The following is a 25,838-nucleotide window of genomic DNA, read 5'->3' on the forward strand; positions in this document are numbered from 1 at the left end:
ATTACGAAAAACACTTCCAGAAACCATTAAAGCGCCGAGATACTCGGCGTGTAAGCATTAGCCTATAATCTACAGTTTCATGGCTTTGTGTGGTCAATATGTATAACAAATCTCAGTCCAGAATTTCATCACAATTCGATGGTAATTATAAGATCGTTGAGAGTCTGCTACAACAGTGCAACTACTAGCAACACTTTGATATCAGTTATGGTAATTGGGTAAACTTTTAATAATATTGTAAACTCAACATATTATGGAAAACCTTACAAAGAAGGCTGATCACTGACAACTGCAGTACTCTCCAATCTTGAATCAGACCAACAGTAGGAAAAGACAACAAACAAGAATGACAATGAAAATGATATAATATGAATAGTCGACAAAGATGGAGAGTCCATAATCAAATAGATTAATGTGTATAGTTTTAATATGAACAGTTAAATTCAATTGATAAGTATTCATACATCTACAATCTGGATGTATGCCTTCATAAGAAAACATCCGGTTCCATTTCGCGTGGTCTCTTGTCCTTAAAACGAGGACTATGTGCGTCCCTGTCGGTTGTATCTCCAAATCTGATAAATAAAGAATAAGGCATAAAACGTGTTCTTCCACATGTACTATTCTTGGCTAGGTTTCTCATACTGGTGTTTGTCAAAGTGTAGATTGAAGCACTTCGACCTTTACGCCGATGGGAATTACATTCACTAGTCATTGATGTAACGTAATCAGTGCCATCAGACAGTTCCATGTAAATGTAAAGGTTCTGACTGACTGAACAACCACAGAACCACTTGGATTTTAGAACCACACAGCGTGTGGACATGCAAGGGATAACATGTCATGCATACCTTTATGATATATGTGGGATTAATGTACTGACACATTGATCAGTTATCTGAGGGTCATCCCCGAGGTCCAAGAAAAAATGTTCGTTTAAACGATAACACAAGATTTATTGACACTTTGACATTCGTGAGACAGGGCTGCGATCTGACGTGGTTGTGAGTGACCTATGTATAACGTCAAGGCCATTCTAAAAGTATGCTTGCCATTTTCAATGATCAACATTTATCTATACATTAAATCTTATGTATGTAGTGGTTATATATTTTGAAGTATGACGATGATGACTGGCTAATGAATTCAGTGGCAAATCACTGTGACCTTCTGTCAGTGAGTAGCATGTGCTACTTTTGTGTTGTTACGTTGTACTCCATCAAGTGACACAATTTGTATATATGCTGGATATCTCTTTGGATATCTCACTTATGCGAGTGAGTGAGTTAATATTTAACGTCACATCGGCAGTATTTGAGCCATATCGTGACGATCTTTGGAAAGGATTTTGGAAAAACATTTAAGGGCAACTTTACCGTCATACACACAAAAGTAATTATGCCGAAATAACTCGAGAAAAATATTCTGTAGGTGAATGAAACATTCTCTTTCGGCGTTGTTAGGTTGAATTGGTACAAACGAAACATTTGATTTTTTGCAGTGCAGATTTTTAGAATGTTCATTCTCAAGGTCGTACACCAAACAATGAGTAATGGTCGTGGTAACTAACGATATTTTCTCAGCAATAGGATGAAATTTGGTCCATATCATCATTAGAGTGGGGCATTGAATTAGTTAAGATCACTGGAAAGGTCATTTGGTCAACCATATCTGTGTATCGTTGTATTCTGAAACAACACTGTGCAAGAGCAAGCACCCATGCATTTAACAAGGAATAATCAGGCACGTGATTGGCTGAACTGGAGGGTCAATGTAATAAAACATCCAGTGCTTATATATCTTTCTCTCTCGGGTAGCTGGATGGACCTTATCTTTAAAGGATGTTTTGCATTATAAATGTTTCTTTCCAAACCAGGAAATGAAGCTATTAAACTGGAAGTGATTTCGCTTGTCGTAAGAGGCGACTAACCGGATCGGGTGGTCAGCTCGCTGACTTGGTCGATGCGTGTCATCGTATCCCAACTGCGTGGATCGATGCACATGTAGCCAATCACTGGATTGTCTGTTCCAGACAAAAATAACATGGCAATAATTTGCATAGACTACCACTTGAAGTATCAAGTATCAAATTCTTCACAAGGTGGCCCAGTCGGGTGGCCCAGTCGGCTAAGGCGCCGAGATTCGCTGTGCAGAGTTGCTAGAAACCTATGATTGTGGGTTCGAATCCCGGTTTGCCCCGATTATGTTTCTAGGTTTGACAGCAACATATCCGTAAACGTCAGGGACCTGCATCACTTCGGGCTTTTCTCTCACAGTAAGCTGACACGCCGCGATACACCTTAAAGCGGTGTTAAACCCAACTCACTCACTCACTCACAAGGGGTATAGATATTGCAACTTACGTCACTATGTTTTCAGCGTCCTGTATTGTTTCCGGAAGCTTTCTATTGAGTGTTTCCGGGAGTCGCAAAGCGAGAACACCAGCCAAGGCAGTGATGCTTCCAAAGATGAGCAAAGGAACAATGTTCTTGTATCTGCCATCAATATGCAGTACCTGTCGAGGTATAAATATAGGGAAGTCGACATTAAGAAGAAGATTGGATTGGAGACGCTGAAAGCGTTGGTTCTTCACCGAATCCTAAAACTATTTTTAGCATATTAAATACCATATTTGGGATACGAGTATATTGTTCACATTGTCCACAATGATTTCCCTTGTTGTTTTATGATATTAGAGAATTTAAATATTATAACAATACCGTAACCAACTTAATATTTCCAATCAATGATTTCAAGATTTCCGAATTATCAACCAAGAAGAAATTAATATTAAATTGGCGCATTGGTGACATTCCGGAAGAACAAACAGATTTATGTTCATTGGAAAAAGGGTAAAGTTAATTCACCAAGTCATTGATGTAAGGTGACACCAAGCTTCCAACGCGACAGCACATGGAACAGAGGCCAATGCCAGAGTTCCTGGATGTCGTTGGCAGCAACTCCGCCGTGAAAACGTACAACGCCGCAAACCCTGCTGACACGCACGTATTACCCAGGCAGGCCAGCATGTTGATAATCCATTGCTCAGCTGAAATTATAACAATCTATACTAAAGAACACAGAACATCAAGTATTACACTAAAATTTGTCAGCTTTAACTTGAAAGCCGTAAGAAGACATGACATGGGTTTGGTGACTATTTAGAAGTTAATGCATTGCTCAAATATCAAATGACGTTTAGGCAAAGTTCCTAGTCACACTCTCGCTGGGTCCATTGGAAGGCTTTGCAGAAAGGTATGTACCTTACCAGATGTGATTGATTAGTTTATTGGCGTACAGAGAACATAAACCATTTATATTTCATTACAATCATTTCTGGACAGAACTCGAAATACTGTTACACAGCAAGCATCGTTGTTTTGTTTATGTTAATAATGAAATATGCAGTGATAATGTCACATACATTGTTACAATTAACCATTTTGAGAGATACAGTTACAGTTACAGTTACGGTCATTTCTCTTCTGTGATTTGAATCACAGTGCTATGCAGACAATCATCGGTTACCATTACGTCACAATCAAATGAAATAACTGATCTCTTGGCCACTGTTAGCTATACATTGTACACTCAATACCCTAGTTAATGATGTTTACAAACTGGAACATTTGGAAGAAGGATTTGTTACAGATAAATATAATCTCTCCCTCCTGTATTTTGATATCACATATATCAGAACTCATCGAAGTTTTAAATCCTTTGGAAACTTTTGTAGCTTCAAACCTCTACCATCCCGTGTTGAAATATATATGACATCGAAGACACTTCAAACAAACATCACCTGGAAGGATAAATCAGCTTACAATGTGTTGTCTGTAACCTTAGAATAATATTCAATTCTTGCTACGCTCAAGTTCTTTGAGGTAGAATGTCCGATGACAACTGTACCCCCAAGTACTTAAATTTGGTTAGGTCTCAAATTTGGAGTTGCATATTCTGAACTTTTCATAATTTCTTAATTTGCCAGTATTTCGTGAAACTATCACATTACACGTATCAGTATTTATTTACAAAAATAATTACTAAATATGTTCAGGCGCTTTTGTTACCCATTATCACTTACATTCATAATGACAATATTAATATCGTCAGCAAATAATAAAATATTCTCCATGTTGACCTTCATAACTAAAAAGAACAACACCATCAATTTATGCATCGAGAACGAATTCCTCCTCTAAATTCTGAAGAGTAACGAAATACGATAGACAGAATCAAACGCTAGTCTCGATTATCTGCCGGAACAGATTTCTTTGGGCGTAAAAGGCCAAATAGTGGTGAAAATGTAATGAATGGATCACTGAAAATCAGTGATGTATCAGCTATTCGCGAAACCGGTAAGCATACCCCGCTCTACCTGTAGCACCCAGCACTCGCACAATTTGCAAGAAAAGTAAGCCTTTGTTCGCTGACGCCGCACAGCTCCTGCCATACTTTGGCGGCCTGTATTGAAACAGATTAATTGATGATCCAGCAACTCCAGTCTAGATTTATTTTAACTATAAAGGATGTGTTAAGTTTGAATTACGTCTGATGTTTACTAGTGCAGAGATTCTGCTGCGTATAAGGAATGAAAAACATTTAAGAAAAATACTGAACCGCAAAAAAAACGTCATTCCCAAGTAACATTGCATGAAAAGGTGTCATTTAAATATCAGGGTAATTTTTGTCAAAGTTTCTATAATTTAACATTACCTTGTCCGGAAAAATGAAATTTGATGATAAAAAACAAAGCGGGTAACAATAAAACCGATCGCCAAAACGCATCACAGCAACGGCCATGGTAACCCGATGCACATACGTTCTCCCATTTCTTGCCCTGTAAAAATCCACCCAGATCGGATAGCATTCATTGGTTATTGAATTGCTACCACATGCAAAGATAGACAAGAAATCAGCGACACCAAGCCCTTGAACGATTGCAAGCTGGACAAACCGCCCGGCAAGTAGTCAATGCACCAGCAACGGTACCAAAACACCAACAGAACAGATGGGCGACCACGTAGTTGAAGACCAAGGGTCACCACCCTACGTCAGGATCGTCAGATTGTGCAACAACACCTTCAAGATAACTTTGTTACAGTCCGTTTGACTCCAAATGAAACAATGAATTGCAAAATAACTCGAAATCCAGAAAAGTGTATGAAACATCAATACGGTACTTGACCATAGTACCCTGTACCCAACAAAATCTGAATTTTGTTTAATTTAAGACCCATGACGGATGAAGTTTTTTAAGAAATTGTATTGTAATTTTGTATAGAAATGTGTACATGACACGTAGGGGGACAAACCGTGGAAGGAACAGCGCAAGCACGGTCTGCTCGTGTTACTACACAGTGACTGTGTTCATTCAATGACAAGATGCGCTACTCAGCAGATGTTAAACAGTTGATGTTGAATGTGTATGATTTCTTTAGAAGTGAAGCAGAAAGACCAAATCCTTTTTAAATTCTTGTCCCCTCAGAAACTTAAAAATGTTGTTTGTCGACGAGATACAAATAGTCAGGCCAAGGAGGTAGGGAACATGTCAAAACCACGCAAGGTTGATAAATTAGACAGTTTTCAGAGGGATCAAGTCAGACGTGCAATTGTTAAACTGCACTCAGAAAATAACTACCTGTCCCTAAAATAAGAATTTTGAAGAAACACCTTGAAACTGACCATGATTTACGTGTTACAAAGTACAAACTATGGCAGCTGTTGCATACATTTGGTTACAAATACAAAAAGATAACTGAAGAAAATAGGGCTGTGTTGTGTGAACGGTCTGACATTGTTCGTCTCCGAAATCATTACCTTCGTACCATCAAGCAGAAACGTGAAGAAGGATATGAGCGCGTCTTCTTAGATGAGACCTGGGTAAATGCGTCACACACAGCCAGCAGTCAGTGGGTACCCAGTGGTGACTGTAAGGAGTCTGGTAGAAAGTTAACAATGGGAAAGGGTGAAAGACTCATAGTTCTCCATGCTGGTTCTGCTAGTAAGGGTTTTCTCCCAGATTGTGGCCTCGTCTTTAGAGGCAAGGCCAAAGACAACAGGGACTACCACACAGATATGAATGGCAATGTATTTCTGGAGTGGGTGAAAGATAAATTAGTCCCTGCTTCGCCTACCAAGTCTCTCATTGTCATGGACAATGCATCTTATCATAGTGTGCAGGATCCAGAAAGCAAGACTCCAACCTCTAATAACCGTAAAGGAGACATGGTTACTTGGCTGCAACGGAGGAACAGTACCTTTCCTACTCGAGCAACGAAACCACAGCTCTATGACATCATCAAAACTATGAAACCTGACCCCGTGTATAAAGTTGACAGTTACATCAAGGGTCAGGGTCACGCTGTCTTACTACTGCCACCTTTTCACTGCGACCTGAATCCAATCGAGTTGATATGGGGCATCGTCAAGGGTGACGTTGGACGATCGAACACAACGTTCAAATTACGAGAAGTTGAACAACCAACTCGTAAAGCAATCCCTTGGTCGGGTAACAGTAGAAACACGGAGGGGTTTTGTGGACACAGTCGTTGACGAGATAGAGCCACGTTATTGGTCACGAGATTGACTACGGCCAGCAACAGTCCAACCTATAATAGTGGCAGTCGGTTCAGGCACCAGCAGTTCCGACGACGAGATCTATGGCATGAGCGAGTCAGATTGCGATTGAAATTATCATGAGACGGCCCCTCTAACGCTCTGTCATTTCCCTTACCACAGACCGCGCAGTGCATGCGTGCTTGCGCTGTGCCTTCCACGGTTTGCCCCCCCCCCCCCCCCCCAACGTTTCATGTACACATTTCTATACAAAATTACAAGATAGTTTCTTAAAGAACTTCATTCGGCATGGGTCTTAAAATAAACAAAATTCAGATTTTGTTGGGTACAGGGTATTCATGGTCAAGTGCCGTTTTGATGTTTCATACACTTTTCTGGATTTCGAGTTATTTTGCAATTCATTGTTCTCATTTGGAGTCAAACGGACTGTACTCCTGCGGAAACTGCTCGACAGACCATGGGGACACACCAGCGACACATTAGTGCGGACACCATGCGTCGACGATTGACGAACAGACACGGCCACTGTCTAGGGCCACGCCGAGGACCCATTCTGACACCACGTCATCGCCAGGACCGCATCCAGTGGGCAACACATCACCAGCATTGGCGCCAGAGAGAGAGAGAGAGAGAGAGACGCCGTAGGGAACATTATTCGGATGCTTGTGTTGTTGAGAGAGACTCGTGGGGTGGTCCGAGCATCATGGTGCGGGGTGGAATTGGTCTTGCACAGAGGGTCAGCCCTGTGGTCTTACAGAACATCGGTCCAGGGAGAGGCAATGGTATCACGGAAGCTCGGTACATTGATCAAGTCTTGAGACCACACGATATACCCCCATTTGGCACGCTGCCGCAACAACGAGTTTCAGTATGATAACGCCCGTGCCAACACTGCGAGAGAAAGAAGACACTTCTTCCAGCAGAATGGCATCAGAACCATGGAATGGCCTGCTCTCAGTCCCGATTTTAATCCCATTAAGCACCCGTGGGACTAGAGTCAAAGACGGCTGAATGACGTCTGACCAAGGCCGACTACTGCAGCTGAACAACGTCTGGCGTTCCTCAGAGTGTGGGCTCAAGTGCCCATGGCCTTCATCAACCGCCTCACCCATTCCATGTGTCGACGTTGCACGGCAGTAATCAATGCACTTGGCGGAAACTCGAGATACTGACTTGTGATGCCATTTTCTCAGAGACTGGTGTTGTGTTTCACTTTAAGAACATTTGACACTTTAATTTCAACTTAGCTATACTTTGAATGGTCATCCCAATTAGCCTTCTTTCACACAGGGAGAATTAGGAGATAAACATACTGTGTTTTCAATATAGAGCTAGGTTACCTGTAGATTTAACCCCGCTAAATTGAATTTGGAACCGAACGCGCAGCGTGAGGTTTCAAATGTTAAATTTAGCTCGGAGAAGCGAAAAGAGTAAGTGTAAAAGAGAAAAGAGTTAGTGTAAATATTGGTAAGTTAACCTACTTAATGCCATTACGCATTTTAAAACAGCGACCAATAGATATTTTCACAGTTACTTCTGCAAATATCTCCATGGCTTCACACACCAACAAATATTCCAAACTAATAACGTTTAAAGGTTATCCTCGAAATGCAAATTGTTGAGTCATTTCAAGCGATACTAGAGCGGTCCGGTAGCCTAGTGGTTAAAGCGTTCGCTCGTCTAGCCGAAGACCCGGATTCGATTCCCGACATGGGTACAATATGTGAAGCCCATTTCTGGTGTCCCCCGCCGTGATATTGCTGGAATATTGCTAAAAGCGGCGTAAAACTATACTCACTCACTCACTCAAGCGATACTGTATCGGTAATATGATGACAACTTCAATTGATAACTGTTTATGATAAGGGAGTCAATCAAACATTGTTAAGGGCACCTTAGAATATAATATGCTGGAACTTAAACTGCTTGCAATATGTACGAACTATGTATGTTAACGTTTAGCTTAACGATACGACTAATTGTGAAAAGCAGCCTAGGTGTACCAAAGCAGGTAAGCTTCACACTCACGATTGTTTGAGAGTAGCAATGGAAAAAAGGAGAGAAGGCAAGCGACGCCCCCAGCTATCATGGAACCGCAGAGCATCCACTTCCTGCCAACTCGATCCAACAAGAGCAGACACAAAACGTAGGCGCACGCCTCCACGGAGACAAACAGGAAGAAGTTGAGGTAGACGTTGCCGGAAAGGTTGGTGACGTTCATGCTAAGGCCGTAGAAGCACATTCCAACTGCAAACCTGAGTAGAAATACTATGTTAGGTATTATTTACATTGTATATAACTTCTATTTCGAATTTATTCATATATACAAATGAAACTTAATGTCAAATCCACAATATCTCAGCGACGGGAACAAATTATACATGGTAAACGCTCCCAATGTCGACAGTAAAGTAAATATCACAGATTCGATACATAACACACACAAATTTACAATACAGTTGAACTGCAATCAAAACATGTAATCATTCACAAATTGAAATTAATCAATCAATATCAGAGATAGGAAGAACGGTACTGAAAAAATCCTCCTACAAGGACTATTCAATGACATTTTAGAATCCTGTAGTGTCATTGATCCACCAGCGGTATCGAACAAACTTGACGTACAAATAGTTTGAGTGTGTATTGTTACATTCAACATTGAATCATGCTTACACGATTTCTGGACCTTTAGTGTTTCGTTTAAGTGGTTTAAGTATTAAGGAGAGAGTTATGGTTTGGATACATGAAAGCAAACAAATATGCAAATAAGCAGATTTTTCATGAATTCGCCCTTTCAACTTACTGATTCTGGTCAACCGATGCTACATCACCACTGATTTTCGCTATCACCAATTTGTTCTCCTTGGTATTATCATTGTGTAATGGCAGTGTAAACCATGTAATGGTTACAACTTAGATACCTCACACTATGACATTGGTAATTTTGAGATCATTATGTTTCTGAAAAAAAGTGTCAACTACGTGCAATATTGTGCGCTAGTCGATATTGTACAAATGGGGAATACTATAACATCCTTCTATGTTAAGGTCAATAAAAGCAACAATAAACATTTAAATTATCAAAAGAAGTCACAAAAACCAGAGTCAATTGTACGATAGTCTGAGTACTTCATAAACATGTATCACTATCAAATAACTATGATACCAGGAGTGTGAACACAATCAAACACGAAATCATAACACAGAAACATCAAACAAATAATGTACATAACGATTGAAAGTGTTTACATTAGGTTTGAGTCTTTTTGGATATTTTGAAAATGATTATTATAGCTACTATTGGCACTTTACCAGTTATAGAATAGAATCAGCATTCTTCGTAACAAGGTCGGTGATTTAATGAGCTCCCAAAAATATTCTATCTTTGATTCTTCTTTTGTTGTGATACTCTCTAAATCGTTTTCATGGATGATAACTCCATTTGATTTAGCAATCTTCAGTAATGTTGTCTTTGCTCTTTCGGTCTTGCCCTTACTGAGAAGCCATCTGGGAGATTCTGGTATAAAACTGAAATATATAAGTAAAGATATTCATGTACAATGACGCATTCTTTGGATTCCGGTTTTCTAACGGTTACATTGGATCCTGTTCTAGAACATCCCAAAAATATAGAGAATGTATGGATACTGTCAAAATATATTTTTGTTTCTCGTCACTTCTTTGAAATTTATCCTTTCACATGCAGATTGCTAATTTGTCCATTTATCATTATAACATTCCCTGCATCTTATAGCCATGGATTTGAATGTGAACATTTACATTCATTGATCTTTCCCATTTCATTCATACCATCGTCAACAGTGATGTAATCAATATACAGAACAGTCTTGTAGTTCCCTCATCAACGCAGCACATGTCTGTATTTGGATAAATACTGGACAACATTAAGGTACTTACAACAAATATAGAAAGAAGGAAGGATAGCACACTCAGCACCAGTTGCCTTGTTTTCAAGTCTCCAAGGAGGAGTGAGTGAGTGAGTGAGTTGGGTTTAACGCCGCTTTTAACAGTATTCCAGTTATATCACGGCGTGTCAGCTTAATGTGGGAGGAAAGCCCGAAGTGATGCAGGTCTCAGACTCCAAGGAGGAAGGCAGCAAGAGCAACTATCTCGAGTATTTATAATAACATTCATAGTATTTTGAATGTAGACATTTACATTCACTGAAGTTTGTCATGTTTCCCCCTTAGCTTTGTCTACAGTGTTGTAACCAATATAAAAAGGTCATGTAGTTCCCTCTTGAAAGCAGCACATGTTGGTAGTAGGGCAACATTAAGGTACTTACAACAGATATAGAAAAATGAAGGATGGCACACTCAGCACGAGCTGTCTTAATTTCCACTCTCTCAGAAGGAAGGCAGCAAGAGCAACTATCAAGTTACCGATGCTCCAGAAAAAGTTGATAGCTACTCCCGCCAACATCCTCTTTGAATGACCCACCAATTCCAGACCTTTCAACAATAAACAACAACAGTATTGAAAGTACATTGATTCTAGAACAAATAATTGTAACGTTTACGAGTGCACAGCAGTCTGAAGTATTAGTAGCGATCGTCGTAGAGAGTTGGGTATTACGCCGCTTTAGCCATATTGCAGCAATATTACGGCGGTTGAAACCCTTTCACCGACGTGGTGAATAGGACCTGGGCCTTTTTGTTAACCATCAAAATATAGTAACCTCCTGAGAAATGAAATTGAAGAAATTTGACAGACGCGTACCGTATTCTCATGTGGTGGCATATGACATGTGAGGGGGAGTGCAGGGGTGAGCGATTTAGTTTTAACGCGGCTTTTCATAAGTGAGCGGTGACCCGGAATTCGATCCCAACGATCATCAGATCGTGGTACATTTACGCTACCTCAATATGCCAGAAGCTTTAGTTGGGCAAATTCAAAGTGCAGTGTTTACAGATGTGGGAAAAGACAGTCACCAAAGACGAAGCTAGCCAGATACTGAGTGCTTGAACACGCCGTCATCAGTATGACTACAGGGACCAAGACATTGAAACTGGTGACCCATGGCAGCAACACGCTCAAAACTGTGGTTAGGACCATACCAACGACAATGACAGTCTTGCGGCCAAATCTGTAACGAAACGAAAAGAGCTATCCAGGCCATGTCAGAACATAATGAGTATTCCTACCAGTGCTGAAGAAAATAAGGATCTGATAATTCGTCTTCACATGCTTATCAAACAAGCTACAACTAATTGTTGGGACCGACCATGGGTCATTTTTTCGAGTATGTCTGAGAAAGGAGCCGGATAATGTTCATGGTTTTGTTGGTTAATGCCGCACCCAGCTATTTTTCAGTTATATGTCGGCGGTATGTAAATATTGGAGTCTGGACCAGACAACCCATTAGGATAAGACGACATGCATTAACCATGTCAGCAAGCCTTAACCATGTCAGCAAGCCTTATCACCCGTTCCAGCTAGCCGCCTCTTACAGTCATGGGTTGCTGAAGACCAAACCTAACCAGCAGTTATTTTTTCACAATATAATTTTTGCAGTTTATGTTAAACCAAATAACTTTCCAGCAGCTCCCACCCACCGAGAATATGACATGGTCGGTCCCTGATAACACTGACCACTATATTCTGTAACGAAAGTGTTATGTAGGCAGTTTATCCGTACCAGATTCGCACTCAAGCCAAACATATGCTCGAGTGAAACAAAATAACATTAGCATTTCATTCTGATATTTATTTTACATAAAAATGCGCTGACATACATGTCCGAGAGAACTCCACTGACGACGGCGCCGATCACTTGTCCCGCCATGTTCAGCATCTTCCCGTGCGTCACGTACGATTTCTTGTCACAAACCATATTCATCTGCAATCAATGATATTGAAAAACCTATACGTTAATGGTATGTGATGCATAGATGATGTGCTTGTTGTTTTACGCCACTGCTCAGTTGTTTCAGCCATGTTATGGCGGCATTTAAATACAAGGAATTGAATCTTGGCCCGTCCAAATAGTGCTTCAGATCCCAACGTCCCAACCACCACCAGCCGACGGGTCCAAAGAGGTTTCTGGGCACATACTCTGAATATCGTCCCCACTGGTGGAGATTAATTAAAGCTGCTAATACAGGGATTTCACTCATTGGGGGATATTGCTGTATCTGGAATTAAACTAAATCACAATTCACGGCAATTATTCATGTATGTTTTGACAATTTACTATCGGATATCATTCGGAGAGTTAGAGTACGAACATAGCACATTATCGATTACGGAAATCTGTAATTTATCACATCACTAATAACCATTCCGAAACGTCGCGAAGAGACCGAAACGGGTTTGCGTGTTTTGAAAAATATTTGAACACGAACACCGAAGTGAACTTTCGGCCATATTGGATATTAGTAATTACAAAAAAATTCCCGTTTCGCGTTCGCCGTTATGAGACATACATTGCATCACATATATTTTAGTAACTCCGTTGCGATACATACATTCCGGAATTCCTCAAACATTTTAAAATCAAATGACGAATTGTCTGCAAATGAAACTGAAAACTCTTTACATGCTTGGAAACGTTAACAAAGCAAAATTCATATTTACGCTTTGTAGCGTGTTCTCCTATTTTGAAATACATTGCCTTACATTACTGAAAATATGCCTGGGGTGGTGATCATAGCAGGAATCGGGGAATCGGAAATAGATGCATTATAATAAGTTCGTAAATTTAACAGACATTTTCAATGTTCAGTTCCGCGGGACATCATTTTGGACGCAACTGAACGCACATCGGCGGAATTTATCTGCACGTCCGATACAGTCTATTGGTTACAATGGAAACATGAAAACAATACGCAGATGTGTTTTTCGTTTATGGAGGTATAAACGTTTCAACTGAAAAAGTTGAAACACTGATTTTGGATGATAAATAGAACCTCACCCTCGTGTCTTTTCTATGTCAGATATATCAGCGGACGAATAATGAACCGATTAATACAATTTAAATGTCGAATTTCGTAAATAGTATGCTGAAACAGTCTTCCATGATATGATATGTCTTTACTGATTTCCTTGTTCTTTAAGGCTGCACTCAGCCATATATACAAGCTCCTGACGACGGCATGTCAATAATCGAGTCTGGACCAGAGAAATCATTGATTGATCTTATTGGCATGGCGAGGCTAACTCGCAGAACCGATAATCATGACCCACGACAAGTGAGTCCTGACATAGCAGACCCGTGAAGATTCCGGGGTAGAATAGGTCTTCAGCAACCCATGCTTGTCGTAAAAGGCGAATAACGGGATCGGGTGGTCAGGCTCGCTGACTTGGTTGATTCATGTCATCGATCCCAATTGCGTGGATCGATGCTCATAATATTAATCACTGGATTTTCCGGTCCAGACTCGAATATTTACAGACCGCAGTCATATAGCTGGAATATTGCTGAGTGCGGCGTTAAAAAACAAACCAAACCAAACCTGACATAGCAATTGGACGAAATTCGACATAACCAGGTGCGTCGCCTTGTGTGCATGAGGCAATATGTGCTCATTACTATGCTTGGGCAGATCGAGACTAATTATTGACCTTTATAAATGGGCTGATATATTAATGATATTAGATGGCATATACATACAGACTGTGCAATAGTCGTGTCGAAGGAACTCTTATCATACACCCATGAATGACATGTTTCTGTGTATCTGCTGGGGCGGGTCGTGTGGTTATCATCACTATTCAAGGGTACGTCGCTGGGATGAGCGTACAGTGTACACGGCGAATAAGAAATGTTATCAGATGCCAGTCGAGGAATGGTGAGGTTGATTAAGTATTCATGAGCTTTGTTCTGAACTTCGTATGTATCATTTTCAACGCCTGGAATTGCGCACCTGAAACATATCAGGAACATGTTAAGTGAAGTGAGTCTTCTTCCGCTTTCAGCATTATTATAGATATTATGATGAGACCTTATAAGACAGACCGGTGGCTAAAGAACGATTCACGCCATCGGGATACAGCAATACATCAGCTAAGTCACACATAATGTCCAACCAATCCTCATTTTACGACTAGCCGGGGATCTGTTCTGGGTCGAATCCTCACTTCGTACAGGAATCACATCCATTTAATCATAAGTATGACATTACAACGTACATCACAAGTAATGTCCTTACGTTAGGGACATACACATTTTCCTATATTAAAATGTTGAGTAAAAGAGCTTTGGATTTAGTTATTACAGCAATTCAGGTGTTGTGTGCCAATACTCAAACCATAGCATGAAACAATAATGGAATGACCACATGTCGTTCAATAATAGTCAAATAGTCAATTCCCTTCAGCTAGTTTACCCACATGAACCAGAAATATACGGGACAAATGAAACCGATACATCTATTTCTCATTAAGAGCTATGCATTCACTATCACAAGCCTGTATAACAAAACTGCATGCCCTGTGTGAGGAGCAATATCCCGGCCTTTGTTGCGCCTGCAGTTCACATTTTTTTAGATACAATAAAGCATGCTCTTTTTACGATGATTTCAAAGAACGCTATATCACACTTACTCAAACGCTGTTTGGTATGGTTATAACATTCAAGATTTCAGTAAAGCTTTCAAAACATTTTTTGGCAGACATTTCGAGGACATTTCCAAATTTTACGCATCGCCGACCATAATGATGTCCAATGCAATTCTATATTTTGACTTGTACCATATTTTTCCATGTTAATCTTCAAGTGAACAATTGACTTGCCATTGCCTGTTTTTTATGACGTGTGTTACCGGTGGGTCAGTGTATGCTTATTTTTTCCATCATCACTATTTGAAAGTTATTCATAAACACATGTTTATGATATAGCCGGATTTCATATGAGTTCTTATGGAGAGATTTGTGTAGGTTATATGTTCTTATTGAACAACAGTATTTCAAACACATGTTTCTTACCGATGCTCGGGAACAGCAAAGAGAAACACGACCAAAGATATGCTCTGGATAGCGATTGATATTGCAGGCAGGCACAACAACACATATAGTCGCCTCTGATAGGGTCCAAACTCTCCAATGGATCTCAAGAGATCATCGAACTGCATTTCCCACTGCAACAGAAACCACAGTAATTTTGCATATTGATATTGAACCATTTCAGTGATGTAACATCAAAGAATCTAATCAAGTAACTGTAACAGAGAATTTTCACTCATGCTTTACCATGAAACACCACAGTATCATCACTATTGATATAGTGATAAAGATAAACACATATTCATCATATAGTCGGAATCGCACATTAGAATCTGCTTTTAGCAGAGACTTTTTATGAGCATGGAAAGGGCTTTGTCACTTTTATTTTAATTTTTGACAATGAATGGTCAAGAATTTCACCACGATTTAAGACAAAACGGTTTGTGTTACCGTATGCAGAGGTGGACAAACCAATAAAATGGTGCAAGATGCCTAATATGAATATGCCAAACAGCGTGGTGACCATGTGAGTTACGTTCGTATGTTGGGGCACTGGGAATGCTATATTCGTACGTACATGTACACACGAAGAGGGAACATAGGCAGTAGGACATCAGAACAAGTTACTGAGAATGAAAACTTCTGGTCGCCAAATGAAACATGTCGGGAATTGATACCACAGTCATACAGAAACAGCAATGATTCACGCTAGTTTTACCCATCTAAATGACAACGTTGAATACGTGCTATATATATTTCCATGCTTAGCGTTGGCACATGGAGAGTTCCCTTAGCCTTATACAACTCTAGGCATCTAGAAAAAGGTCGCTGACCAGTGTGATGTGCCGAGTCTAGATGTACACTGGCTCACAGAGAACACTGCAACCTACCTGGACGAGATGAGAGACAAGCTTGACTGTCCTGTTTGGATTATGTGAAGTAGCTATTCTAGTGAAACTTTTTGCTAGAGTAGCTATGTATGCGTACGTGACGGTACATGTGATGACGTGATAGATGTGACCATATCGATATCTCAACAACAATGCCTAGACTTCTGTATAGTTTGCGCTTCACCCCTTCAACAAATCAGAATATCAGCAAATATGCAGAAAGCTTGAATAGCGTATTCGGAAAAAAAAAAACACTCCGGCTAAGACTATCTTTAATACTCAGCATTTTACAAGGATCAGTTCTGAAAATAAATATGAATTGTACGGAGCCTTTAAATATTGCTGACCACTATCTTGTGATACTAACGTTTCTTGGTGACATTTTCCTCACTGGTGATAAACAGTGGCATCTACAATCGCAGTCCAACTCAAACTGTATGAAAAATGAAAAGACAGACAAAAAGTTGATAAAGTTGTGGGGCTAAATCCACTGACAAGTATTTAAATATGAAGTCATTTTAATCTCCTAAGCAACCTCTATGAACTATGGGCAAACATATCACCAACAGAACTCCGTGAATTAGAACTACTGCAACACTACTTTGCCAGATCAATATAGAAGTTCCGCAACAGATCAACAAATTACTACAGAAACTCTTGGTCTCTGGACAGTGAAAGCAGTGATTGACAAGACTAAATCTGCCTACCCTCGTGGACACTAAAGATGTAAGGCAGACTATTTTGTTAAAACCCTATTTTAAGTAAGACTAGGACAGTACATAAATAACTGTCTCAGACAAAATGTTATGCATGATCTAATGATCTACTAGACATTGCTAGGAAATTCAAGCTCTTTCAATCCACAGAAACGTATTTCACCAAAGACAAAATGGAAAAGAATTGATTTGAGATAGAGATAGAAATGGATAGGAAAGGTGTCAACTCGCCAAGAAAATGATACATGAAAGGGTAGCTCAACAGACCTAGTCGAAGGTGTGTGACTTTTACAACACGAATAGCAGGCTATTTTATGTTCAAATTAAACTATGTATTTTACCTACAACTTGTATATGTATGATGTGTGAAGAAAAATGGATTTGATTCTGGACACTACACGTCACATTAAACTTTTGCTTTTAGAAATATTGACTATTGGTAAAATATAATAATAATATATTTGTGTTTTTTATTATATAACATGGAACTTGTTAATGTAAGTTATATACAGTCGTTCCGTATTGATGCAGGATGCTTTCAACACCTGATATTTTTTCGATTTGATAGTTATTCATAAGCACATGCTTCTGGTTTAGTCAGAATCGTACAAAAGACACTGACTGTAGCAGAGTGAAATGATGATTACGGAAAAGATTGGTCCTAACCTCAATATAAAAGCAATCAGATTAAAAAGAGAGAAACAGAAATACGAGCATGTTAATACTGCAACAGTAACAAAGAAGACGAATATCATCACTTACGGAGTCAACACCTTGTAACTTAAATCAGCAATATTATTTTATTCATATTTTCACTTAGTAATGCTTAAAGTACACGTACGTGAAGTAATAAACTGTTCCCTTGTGTCCAAACAACATTGCGACACTGTTTACATTCTCCTTTGGATACAGGGATGTTCCGGCTTGGTTCTGCAAAGGTCTTCTCCCAAACGTGTCAGAACACACAATAAAATGTTCACAGGGTGTCTTACAGATCTTGTGTAATTGTACTGCGCTTCCAATGATATCAATTGTATGGAGCTGAAAGAACTGTTGTAACTGTTGGTTACAAAAATTATCCTTGAAGAGGCCCAAACTTACCATCATAACCTCTCAATGTGTTGGATAGACTACAGAAAAGATTATGATTCTGTACCTCCCGAATGGATTGTAAAGTCACTGAAATGCATTGACCTCTCCGAGCGACCACTTGTTTTACTCAAGTCTTTCATGAATTGCTGGGGCGGTCGGGTAGCCTAGTGGTTAAAGCGTTCGCTCATCACGCCGAAGACCCGGGTTCGATTCCCGACATGGGTACAATATGTGAAGCCCATTTCTGGTGTCCCCCGCCGTGATATTGCTGGAATATTGCTAAAAGCGGCGTAAAACCATACTCACTCACTCAAGTCAACATCTCAACTTAAGATATATTCTCAGGGGGATTCTTTTAGTCCTTTGCTTTTCTGTTTGTCACTAAATCCATTAAGCTTTTTGCACAGAGGAAGGTTGTCATCATGGATCCCCTCAGTACAGATCCCCAACAAACCTTACCCACCCCCTTTACATGGATGACCTTGAACCTCTTGTCACAGGAGAATGCATACTTAAAAATGATTGTCCTTTTCGAGTTCTTTTGTAATGATATTGGCATGTCCTTTCAAATGACAAATGCAACATTCTTCATCCGCAACGTGGTAATGTAGAAGAGAATGTTACTGGTCACCCTGTGGCCATCTCAGACCTATCTGTACTTACGGTTAGAGACAAACTCCAGAATGCCCATATCGGTGACAAACTTCGGGCAGAATACTATTGTGGACTTGAGAAAAACTGGAGTTCAGAGCTAAACGCTCTCAATAAAGTCAAAGCCACAAACACGTATGCTGTTCCCGTCCTTTCGAAACAAGAAATTCAGCATATTGACAAACTAACACGAACATTCATGCCAGCTGCAGATAACACATCCCACCACCCTTGCTCTTCCTAAATCACTTATATTTACCAGTTATAAAGGGATGGCTTGGTTTGAATAACGTGGAGGCTCTTCGTGATAGAATCGTATTGTGCACTTTTGCACACATTTAATAGTCTGATGATCCTCTTGTGAAGCATGTCAAGACTCATGATGAAAACAAAGCATTCCACAGTTTTCTTAAAGGAGCCAAGGATGTGGGACATATATACATTGTAATCCCAATGTCCGTGTTTTATATTGATGATGTTTCTGTACTGCTGGACGGTACAGCAATGGGTGTCTTTTAAGCGATGTGTCATATCAAATCAGCCCAGACTTAGGTTTTTAAGGAGAGGCTATCTGAACGACCATCGAACCTGCAGAGTCCTTCGCTTGGATGAAGTCAGATGGCCTGAAAAGTGAAACAGAAGACTTTCTGTTTGTTCAATGTGTGATTTTGCATCAAACTGTAAATATGAAATGTAGAATTCAATGAGACTGTCCAACAAATTATCAGTGGATGTCCAGCTTCGACACAAATACAGTATCTTAAGTGACATAATGGAGTGGCTCGATCATTTTATTACCGTCTTCGCCATGTTTTGGGCTTTGACACAGGTCCATCAATGGTACGACCCAGAATATGTAAATGGCGTCATGTTAAATGATATATACATGTATACATTTTTTTAGAGTAGGCCTGTATACAGCCTCAGACCTATCCAGGCCAACAAACCTGATCTTGTCCTTGTTGATACATCAAAAGAAATGATTTATATCATTGAATTTTCTGTATGGTTGCCACAATTGAGGAAAAACATGGCAAACATGCAGACCTGGCATTCCAAGTACAGACTCCCAACTGTTCTCGGTGCCTTAGGTTCTTTTTTACCTCCCAATCTGTTGACTGACATTGAGAGAGTACCCGGGTTTGCTACCGGGAATACAGCCCTTCTGACAATCTGGGTAATGCAGACTCCTGCAATGTTGGGGAGTCTTCACACCCTCCGAAAGGTTCGGGGTGGTTTCCATTAGGCAGCGCATCCTGGGAGAAGTCCCATTCGCTGTCTGGGCTGCGTGTAGAAGGGGCAAGGGCCCTGGGCTGATGATGAGCCTAACCAACTTGACTGTGCCAGGATCACCCAAACCTTCTTTGCTGCACTTTCTATATTTTAATCTGTAAATCTGTATATCCATGACATTCTTAGTATATATATACTCTTCAAAAAAAGAAACTTGACATAGATGTAAAACCACTTTTTGCCAAATTTGCTAAAATAATTACATTAAATGAGAACCAAATAAGTCAAACAGAAAGATTGGTTTGTCAGACCAAGGACAGGAAGACAAAGGGTGACAACCCAAGTACAAGATCGATACATCCGGCTTCGACACCGAGACCGCACTACCACAGCCACGTCTGCAACCACACAGATCCCTGGGGTACGCAGAATATCAGATAAAACGGTACGCAACAGACTGAGGGAGGCTGGACTTTTTTGCACGAAGACCTGTTCGACGTCATGTATTGACCCCACGTCATCTGGCGGACCGTCTGCTTTGGTGCCAACAGAGGGTTAGATGGGCAAGTGCAACATGGAGAGATGTACTGTTTACTGACGAGTCCCGTTTCCTAATCACGCCTGCTGATGGGCGCGCACGTGTCAACAGACGTCGGCTTGAACGTTACGCCCCCAACTGTGTGCAGCAGGTTGTCCCATTTGGCGGCGGGAGTGTCATGGTATGCGCCAGAATTCATCACGGTGGTAGGACGCCTCTTGTGCATGTGGCAGTGCATTGACAGGTGTGCGTTACAGAGACTTGATCCTAGAGCCTTACGTTCTTCCTCACGTCAACGGTCATGGCGGACAGTTCCAGCAGGACAAGGCTCGAAGGCATATTGCACGTGTTTGTCAGGACTTCTTACAGCACAACAACATCCAGACATTACCTTGGCCAAACCTTATGGTTTCCGTGTCCTATTTTGAAACAATCGCATTATATTACATTTTGAAAGTCAGCGTCAAGTTTCTTTTTTGGAAGAGTATATATGCATATATTATTTGTATGAATCATTTACTTATTGTAAACCTATCCTACATAAAATATACTGAACCGCAAAAGAAACGTCACCCCAAGTAACAATTTTTAACACAGTTTCTAAAATGTAACATTACCTTTTCAGGAAAAATGATTTTTGATGATAAAATACAAAGCAGATGTCAATAAAACCGATCGCCCAAACGCATCACGGAATGGTAACCCGATGCACGTGCGTTCCGTGCAAATTGAAATGCACATGCGTTCCTCCATTTCTTGCCCTATAAAAATCCACCCAGATCGGATAACATTCTTTCGTTATTCACTTGCTACCCCAGGTCAAGATTGTCAAGAAATCAGCGAGCTGGACAAACCGCCCGGCAAGTAGCCAATGCATTTTAAGTCCACGTCAGGACCATATACAGGCTCCAGCAACGGTACCAGACCACCAACACAACAGATGAGCGACCACGTAGTTGAAGACCAAGGGTCACCACCCGTCGTCAGATTGTGCAACAGCATCTTCAACATCGCTTCCTTACTGCTGCGGAAACTGCTCGACAGACCATGGGGACACACCAGCGACACATTAGTGCGTCGACGATTGACGATCAGGCTGTTAAGGGCTTACACAGTTTCGGGTCAATACCCAAAATGTCAGTCAATACCTTAGCATTGAAACAGCAATGATCACTGCCACACACCCTCTGTACATTGAGTGGATCAGACGATTTGTGAAGGCCCTAGGGATCCTCCTGCACACATCCAGAACAACTGTGCGTAGTTCATCGGCAGTTGTAGGGACTGGGCGCATATTGTGCAGACGCCTTTGAACCTCATCCCACAAGTGTTCGATGGGGTTCAGGTCAGGGCTGAGGGCTGGCCACGGTAGAAAACGGATGTTGTGTTGTTGCAGAAAGGCCATGGTAGCTCTGGCAACATGGGGACGAGCCTTGTCCTGCTGGAAAATGTGTTGTTGATGTTGTGCAGAAATGGAACAACGTGGGGTCTGATCACTTGGTCGATATACCGCTGAGCAGTGACGCCGTGTCCCCAACCTTGACCAACATTCAGAAAGCACATGGGCCTAAGTCTCGCATTAAGTCCAATCCCTGCCCATATCATGACGCTAGGTCCACCCCACTGATCCCTTTCCACAACGCCTCTGTCAGCGAAACGACCACCTTGACGCCGCCAAGTTCTGACTCTTCCGTCTGCATGGGAGACACAAAAGCGACTTTCATCATAGAAGATGACACGCCTCCACTCACGATGACGCCAATTGTGATGACCCTGTGCCCACTGAAGTCGTGCTTGTCGTGCTTGTCGGTAAATTGTGGTTATGTTAACGTTGAAATGACGGGCAAAATCTTAGACAGACTCTCCAGCTTCCAAACGTCCGATAGCCTGGTTTCTCTGAATTTGAATTAGGCCTGGCATTGTTGACCAAGGAGTGGCAGGTCCAAGAATCAGCCACAGTTTTATACCCACTTCAGCTCGTGACAGTTCGTGCATTTTCTATTTCGCGAGAAATGGGTGCATGATACCCACATATTCATTGAAGTGGTGCGTTTTGGCGATTCGTTTTTTATGTTGCGTTTTTACTCGGGGCTTCCAAAATGCAACCAAAATTATTGATAACACCATCAGGCTTCACTACATGCTAAAACTCGTATCAGTTTATGGTTCCGTGTTTGTTACCTATTTGCTTAAAACCACTTGCGTTTCTTTTGAGTGTGAGTATATATATATATATATATATATATATATATATATATATATATATATATATATATGCAAAAGGATTAAAAAAAAGGTTTTCTGTGGTGTGTGAAGCAAGCAAGACATTTGATATAGTCAACTGGACTAAATACATCTACAAACATGCTGTTTAATATCCGCCCTTAGCGCTCAGTTTGCAAGTGAATCAGTACATGCATACTTGTCAAAACTCTTTCCACAATAATGGAGTACATTGTAAGATTCCGACTATATCATAAGAATACTTTTATTGATCACTATCAAATAGTGATAGCACCGTGTGTTCACGAAAAGCAAAGATAATTGCGTGATGGTCATTTTCACAACGTTGGTGATATTCTTACGAAGAAGTACATGTTTATCTAATTCACTTGTGCCTCAAGTTAGAACTTTCAACGTCACTAAGGGACCATCCATTTAATATTCTTATGGTGGGTGGAGGATGGTTTTGCAACAATGGCTCCTACAATAAATTTGTTTTTCTTATTGATACAAACACCCATGTCCATGAATCATTTAAAATTATTATTTATAAATTTGAGAAAATATAATCCCCAAATATATGGGGAAGTGTCCCCAATACGATGTGTTTTCTTAAATGCTCACATCCTGTTTACACCATACACCCTCAAAGCCATTCTAAAGTAAATAATGCAGAGGTCGATAAACACTGGGTTGACAAATAAGCAGCGTACATAAGGAACTTCAGTGGTCAGTTTACAGCAAAGTGGATTTCCTCGCCATGTGTTAAAATTACCTCAATACATGACATGAACCCAGGATGTAAATATAACCAAGTTGTCTACCGAACCATTGACATAAATGCTATTTCTGTCAATATGTCATACTTTCATTTATCAATGACGGACAATTTAGTTATATAATTGACATAGGATAAATCTAAACCCGGTTATGCTAAATTTCACGGGTAATGAAATCTGCGTCATATATGCACAGAATTTACGATTATTGCACACATGGTAATAATTCATGAAAACGATGACCACATTTACACGATTCTGTATATGTATGTTCATAGTGACTTTGCGCATTAACGCGGGTTCTAAAACCAAAGAAGAGGAACTTCTTTCGTTTTAGAACCCGCGTTAATGTGCAAATTTGGCGACCAAATGATACGTCGTTGAGTGAGTTTGTTGGGTTTAACGCCGCTTTTAACAGTATTCTGGTTATATCGCGGCATGTCAGCTAAATGTGGGAGGAAAGCCCGAAGTGATGCAGGTCTCAGATGTTTAACATTTCAGTTAAACCCACGAGCACGGGTGTGGTGCTGACAAACCTAGAAACATAATCGGGGCGAACCGGGATTCGAACCTAGAATCATAGGTTTCTGACGTGCCCAAGGGGCGAAACTGCACAGCGAATCTCGGCGCCTTAGACGACTGGGCCACCCGTGCCCCCCATACAAGTTAGGTTTTAATTCTATTTTAGCCATAGTTTTATACACATTCTATTTCAGATATTATACGTACATGTATGTTCTAAACGGTTAAAGATCTCTGAATAGACGTTGTGTCCTTGCATGAGTACATGTGAAAAATATTATTCCTTTGTGTGGTGTGCTGTTGTCTGGTAAACATATAGTAGGGAGATTGGCAACTTTTGGGTGACAGTCTGGACATACCGAGGACACTGCTAGACAACATGGATAGAAATTAACATTTACGATGAAAACGGATCCAAATAAAATCGCATTTCTTGACACCTGACATTATCGAGAATGGAAGTGCAGTGGAAAGCGACATAATCTACAAAATCACAGTCACAAAACAGTACATCAGATATTCCTCCTGTCATCCCAGCCTCAACAAAAAAGATTACCTTACAACTTATCACTAATTTTTAGAGTGTGTACCATGAGTTTAAGAGTATGTACCATGAGTATGTGTCCAATGCGACTTTATTATATAAAATAGCTACGCGATAAATCGCAAAGAACAATGAAGAACGAAGCGTGGTCATTTCACGATATAACATTGTGACGTCATTTCTGGAGGTTCGAACATGTGCTCGCAACTTGATGGCGTTATTTTGTAGAGGGAAGTGTCTGGTAAGTTGTTCCCCACAGATGTAGATGGACAACGCAGATAAACGCGATAGCGGGACGATCGCATCCCAAAGTGGGAGTGATGTGACAATCGGTTATGGGAAAAAAGATACATGTAATCAAAGTGAGGATTGTGAGAATATGCGGGAAATACCCCCCTGTGCATGAAATGGACTTGTCCGACATTGCCAGGGTCGGATTCTATTGAGGGAGTCCTCATTATTTAAATACGGGTAAATAGGTTTAAAGGTTGTGCATTTTATCATCCTTAAAGAGGCTGTACATAATGTTATATCTCATATAAGAAATAATAACGAGTGAGTGTACAATCAAACACAGAATGGAGAATAAACCATAAGGGGCGCAGCCCCTCGTGGTTTATTCTAAATGCAAAAAAATAATACATAAATGAATAAAATACTAACCTCTCTCCCGTGTAAAACAAGTGTTATGAAACTCATAATATTTAACCAGCTCCTGTGTAATACGTATGGATGTAATATATTCAACTTTACTTACATCAGCAAGGAAAACACTTCAATCTGTTCCAAGAATAACAGTTGCTATGAGCAGACGGGTTGCAAAGTTGACCGAAACTCGAAAGTAATGTTCGCAGCCCTCGCTGTTTTTGATTCCGCATACAATCTAAATAATGTGTTGAATCTCGTTTTGATGTACACTTGAGAACTGACACGTCTCAAATGACACTTGAATTTAATAACATTTTCTATGTATTAATTGACACGGCTTCAAACCAAACAATTAAAACATTGAGATATCAATGCATTTCAGTCAACCGTGTTATCCCTCATGGCGAAAAAAATTAATTATATTCGGTGATTGATAAAAGGAAAATATACAGAATA

The 25,838-nt window shown here is 40.4% G+C and overlaps 1 protein-coding gene across 1 annotated transcript; it reads right to left on the minus strand.

The window, feature by feature from the left end:
• Window positions 1-487: 487 nt before the first annotated feature.
• Window positions 488-25,561, minus strand: LOC139475996 (organic cation transporter protein-like). Its single transcript, XM_071259220.1, has 12 exons — window positions 25,492-25,561; window positions 15,529-15,680; window positions 14,216-14,468; window positions 12,339-12,442; window positions 11,535-11,689; window positions 10,889-11,054; window positions 9,895-10,110; window positions 8,608-8,834; window positions 2,868-3,049; window positions 2,364-2,515; window positions 1,931-2,023; window positions 488-575 (listed from the first exon to the last, which is right to left on the minus strand). Exons 2-12 carry the CDS (start codon window positions 15,672-15,674, stop codon window positions 488-490), a joined length of 1,782 nt encoding a protein of 593 aa, XP_071115321.1. The 5' UTR covers window positions 15,675-15,680; window positions 25,492-25,561.
• Window positions 25,562-25,838: the final 277 nt, after the last annotated feature.

The sequence above is a fragment of the Haliotis cracherodii genome, unplaced genomic scaffold (genome assembly GCF_022045235.1).
Source record: "Haliotis cracherodii isolate W230 unplaced genomic scaffold, xgHalCrac1.p SCAF_3, whole genome shotgun sequence".
Lineage (NCBI taxonomy): Eukaryota > Metazoa > Mollusca > Gastropoda > Lepetellida > Haliotidae > Haliotis > Haliotis cracherodii.

Excerpts from the sequence above, each read along its gene's own strand:
- LOC139475996 (XM_071259220.1), bottom strand. The coding sequence starts at position 15,674 with ATGCAGTTCGATGATCTCTTGAGATCCATTGGAGAGTTTGGACCCTAT. Across the intron at positions 12,443-14,215 it reads ACACGACTATTGCACAGTCT|ATGAATATGGTTTGTGACAA; the intron begins GTATGTATATGC and ends CATTGATTGCAG. Across the intron at positions 11,690-12,338 it reads AGTGGAGTTCTCTCGGACAT|ATTTGGCCGCAAGACTGTCA; the intron begins GTATGTCAGCGC and ends GTTTCGTTACAG.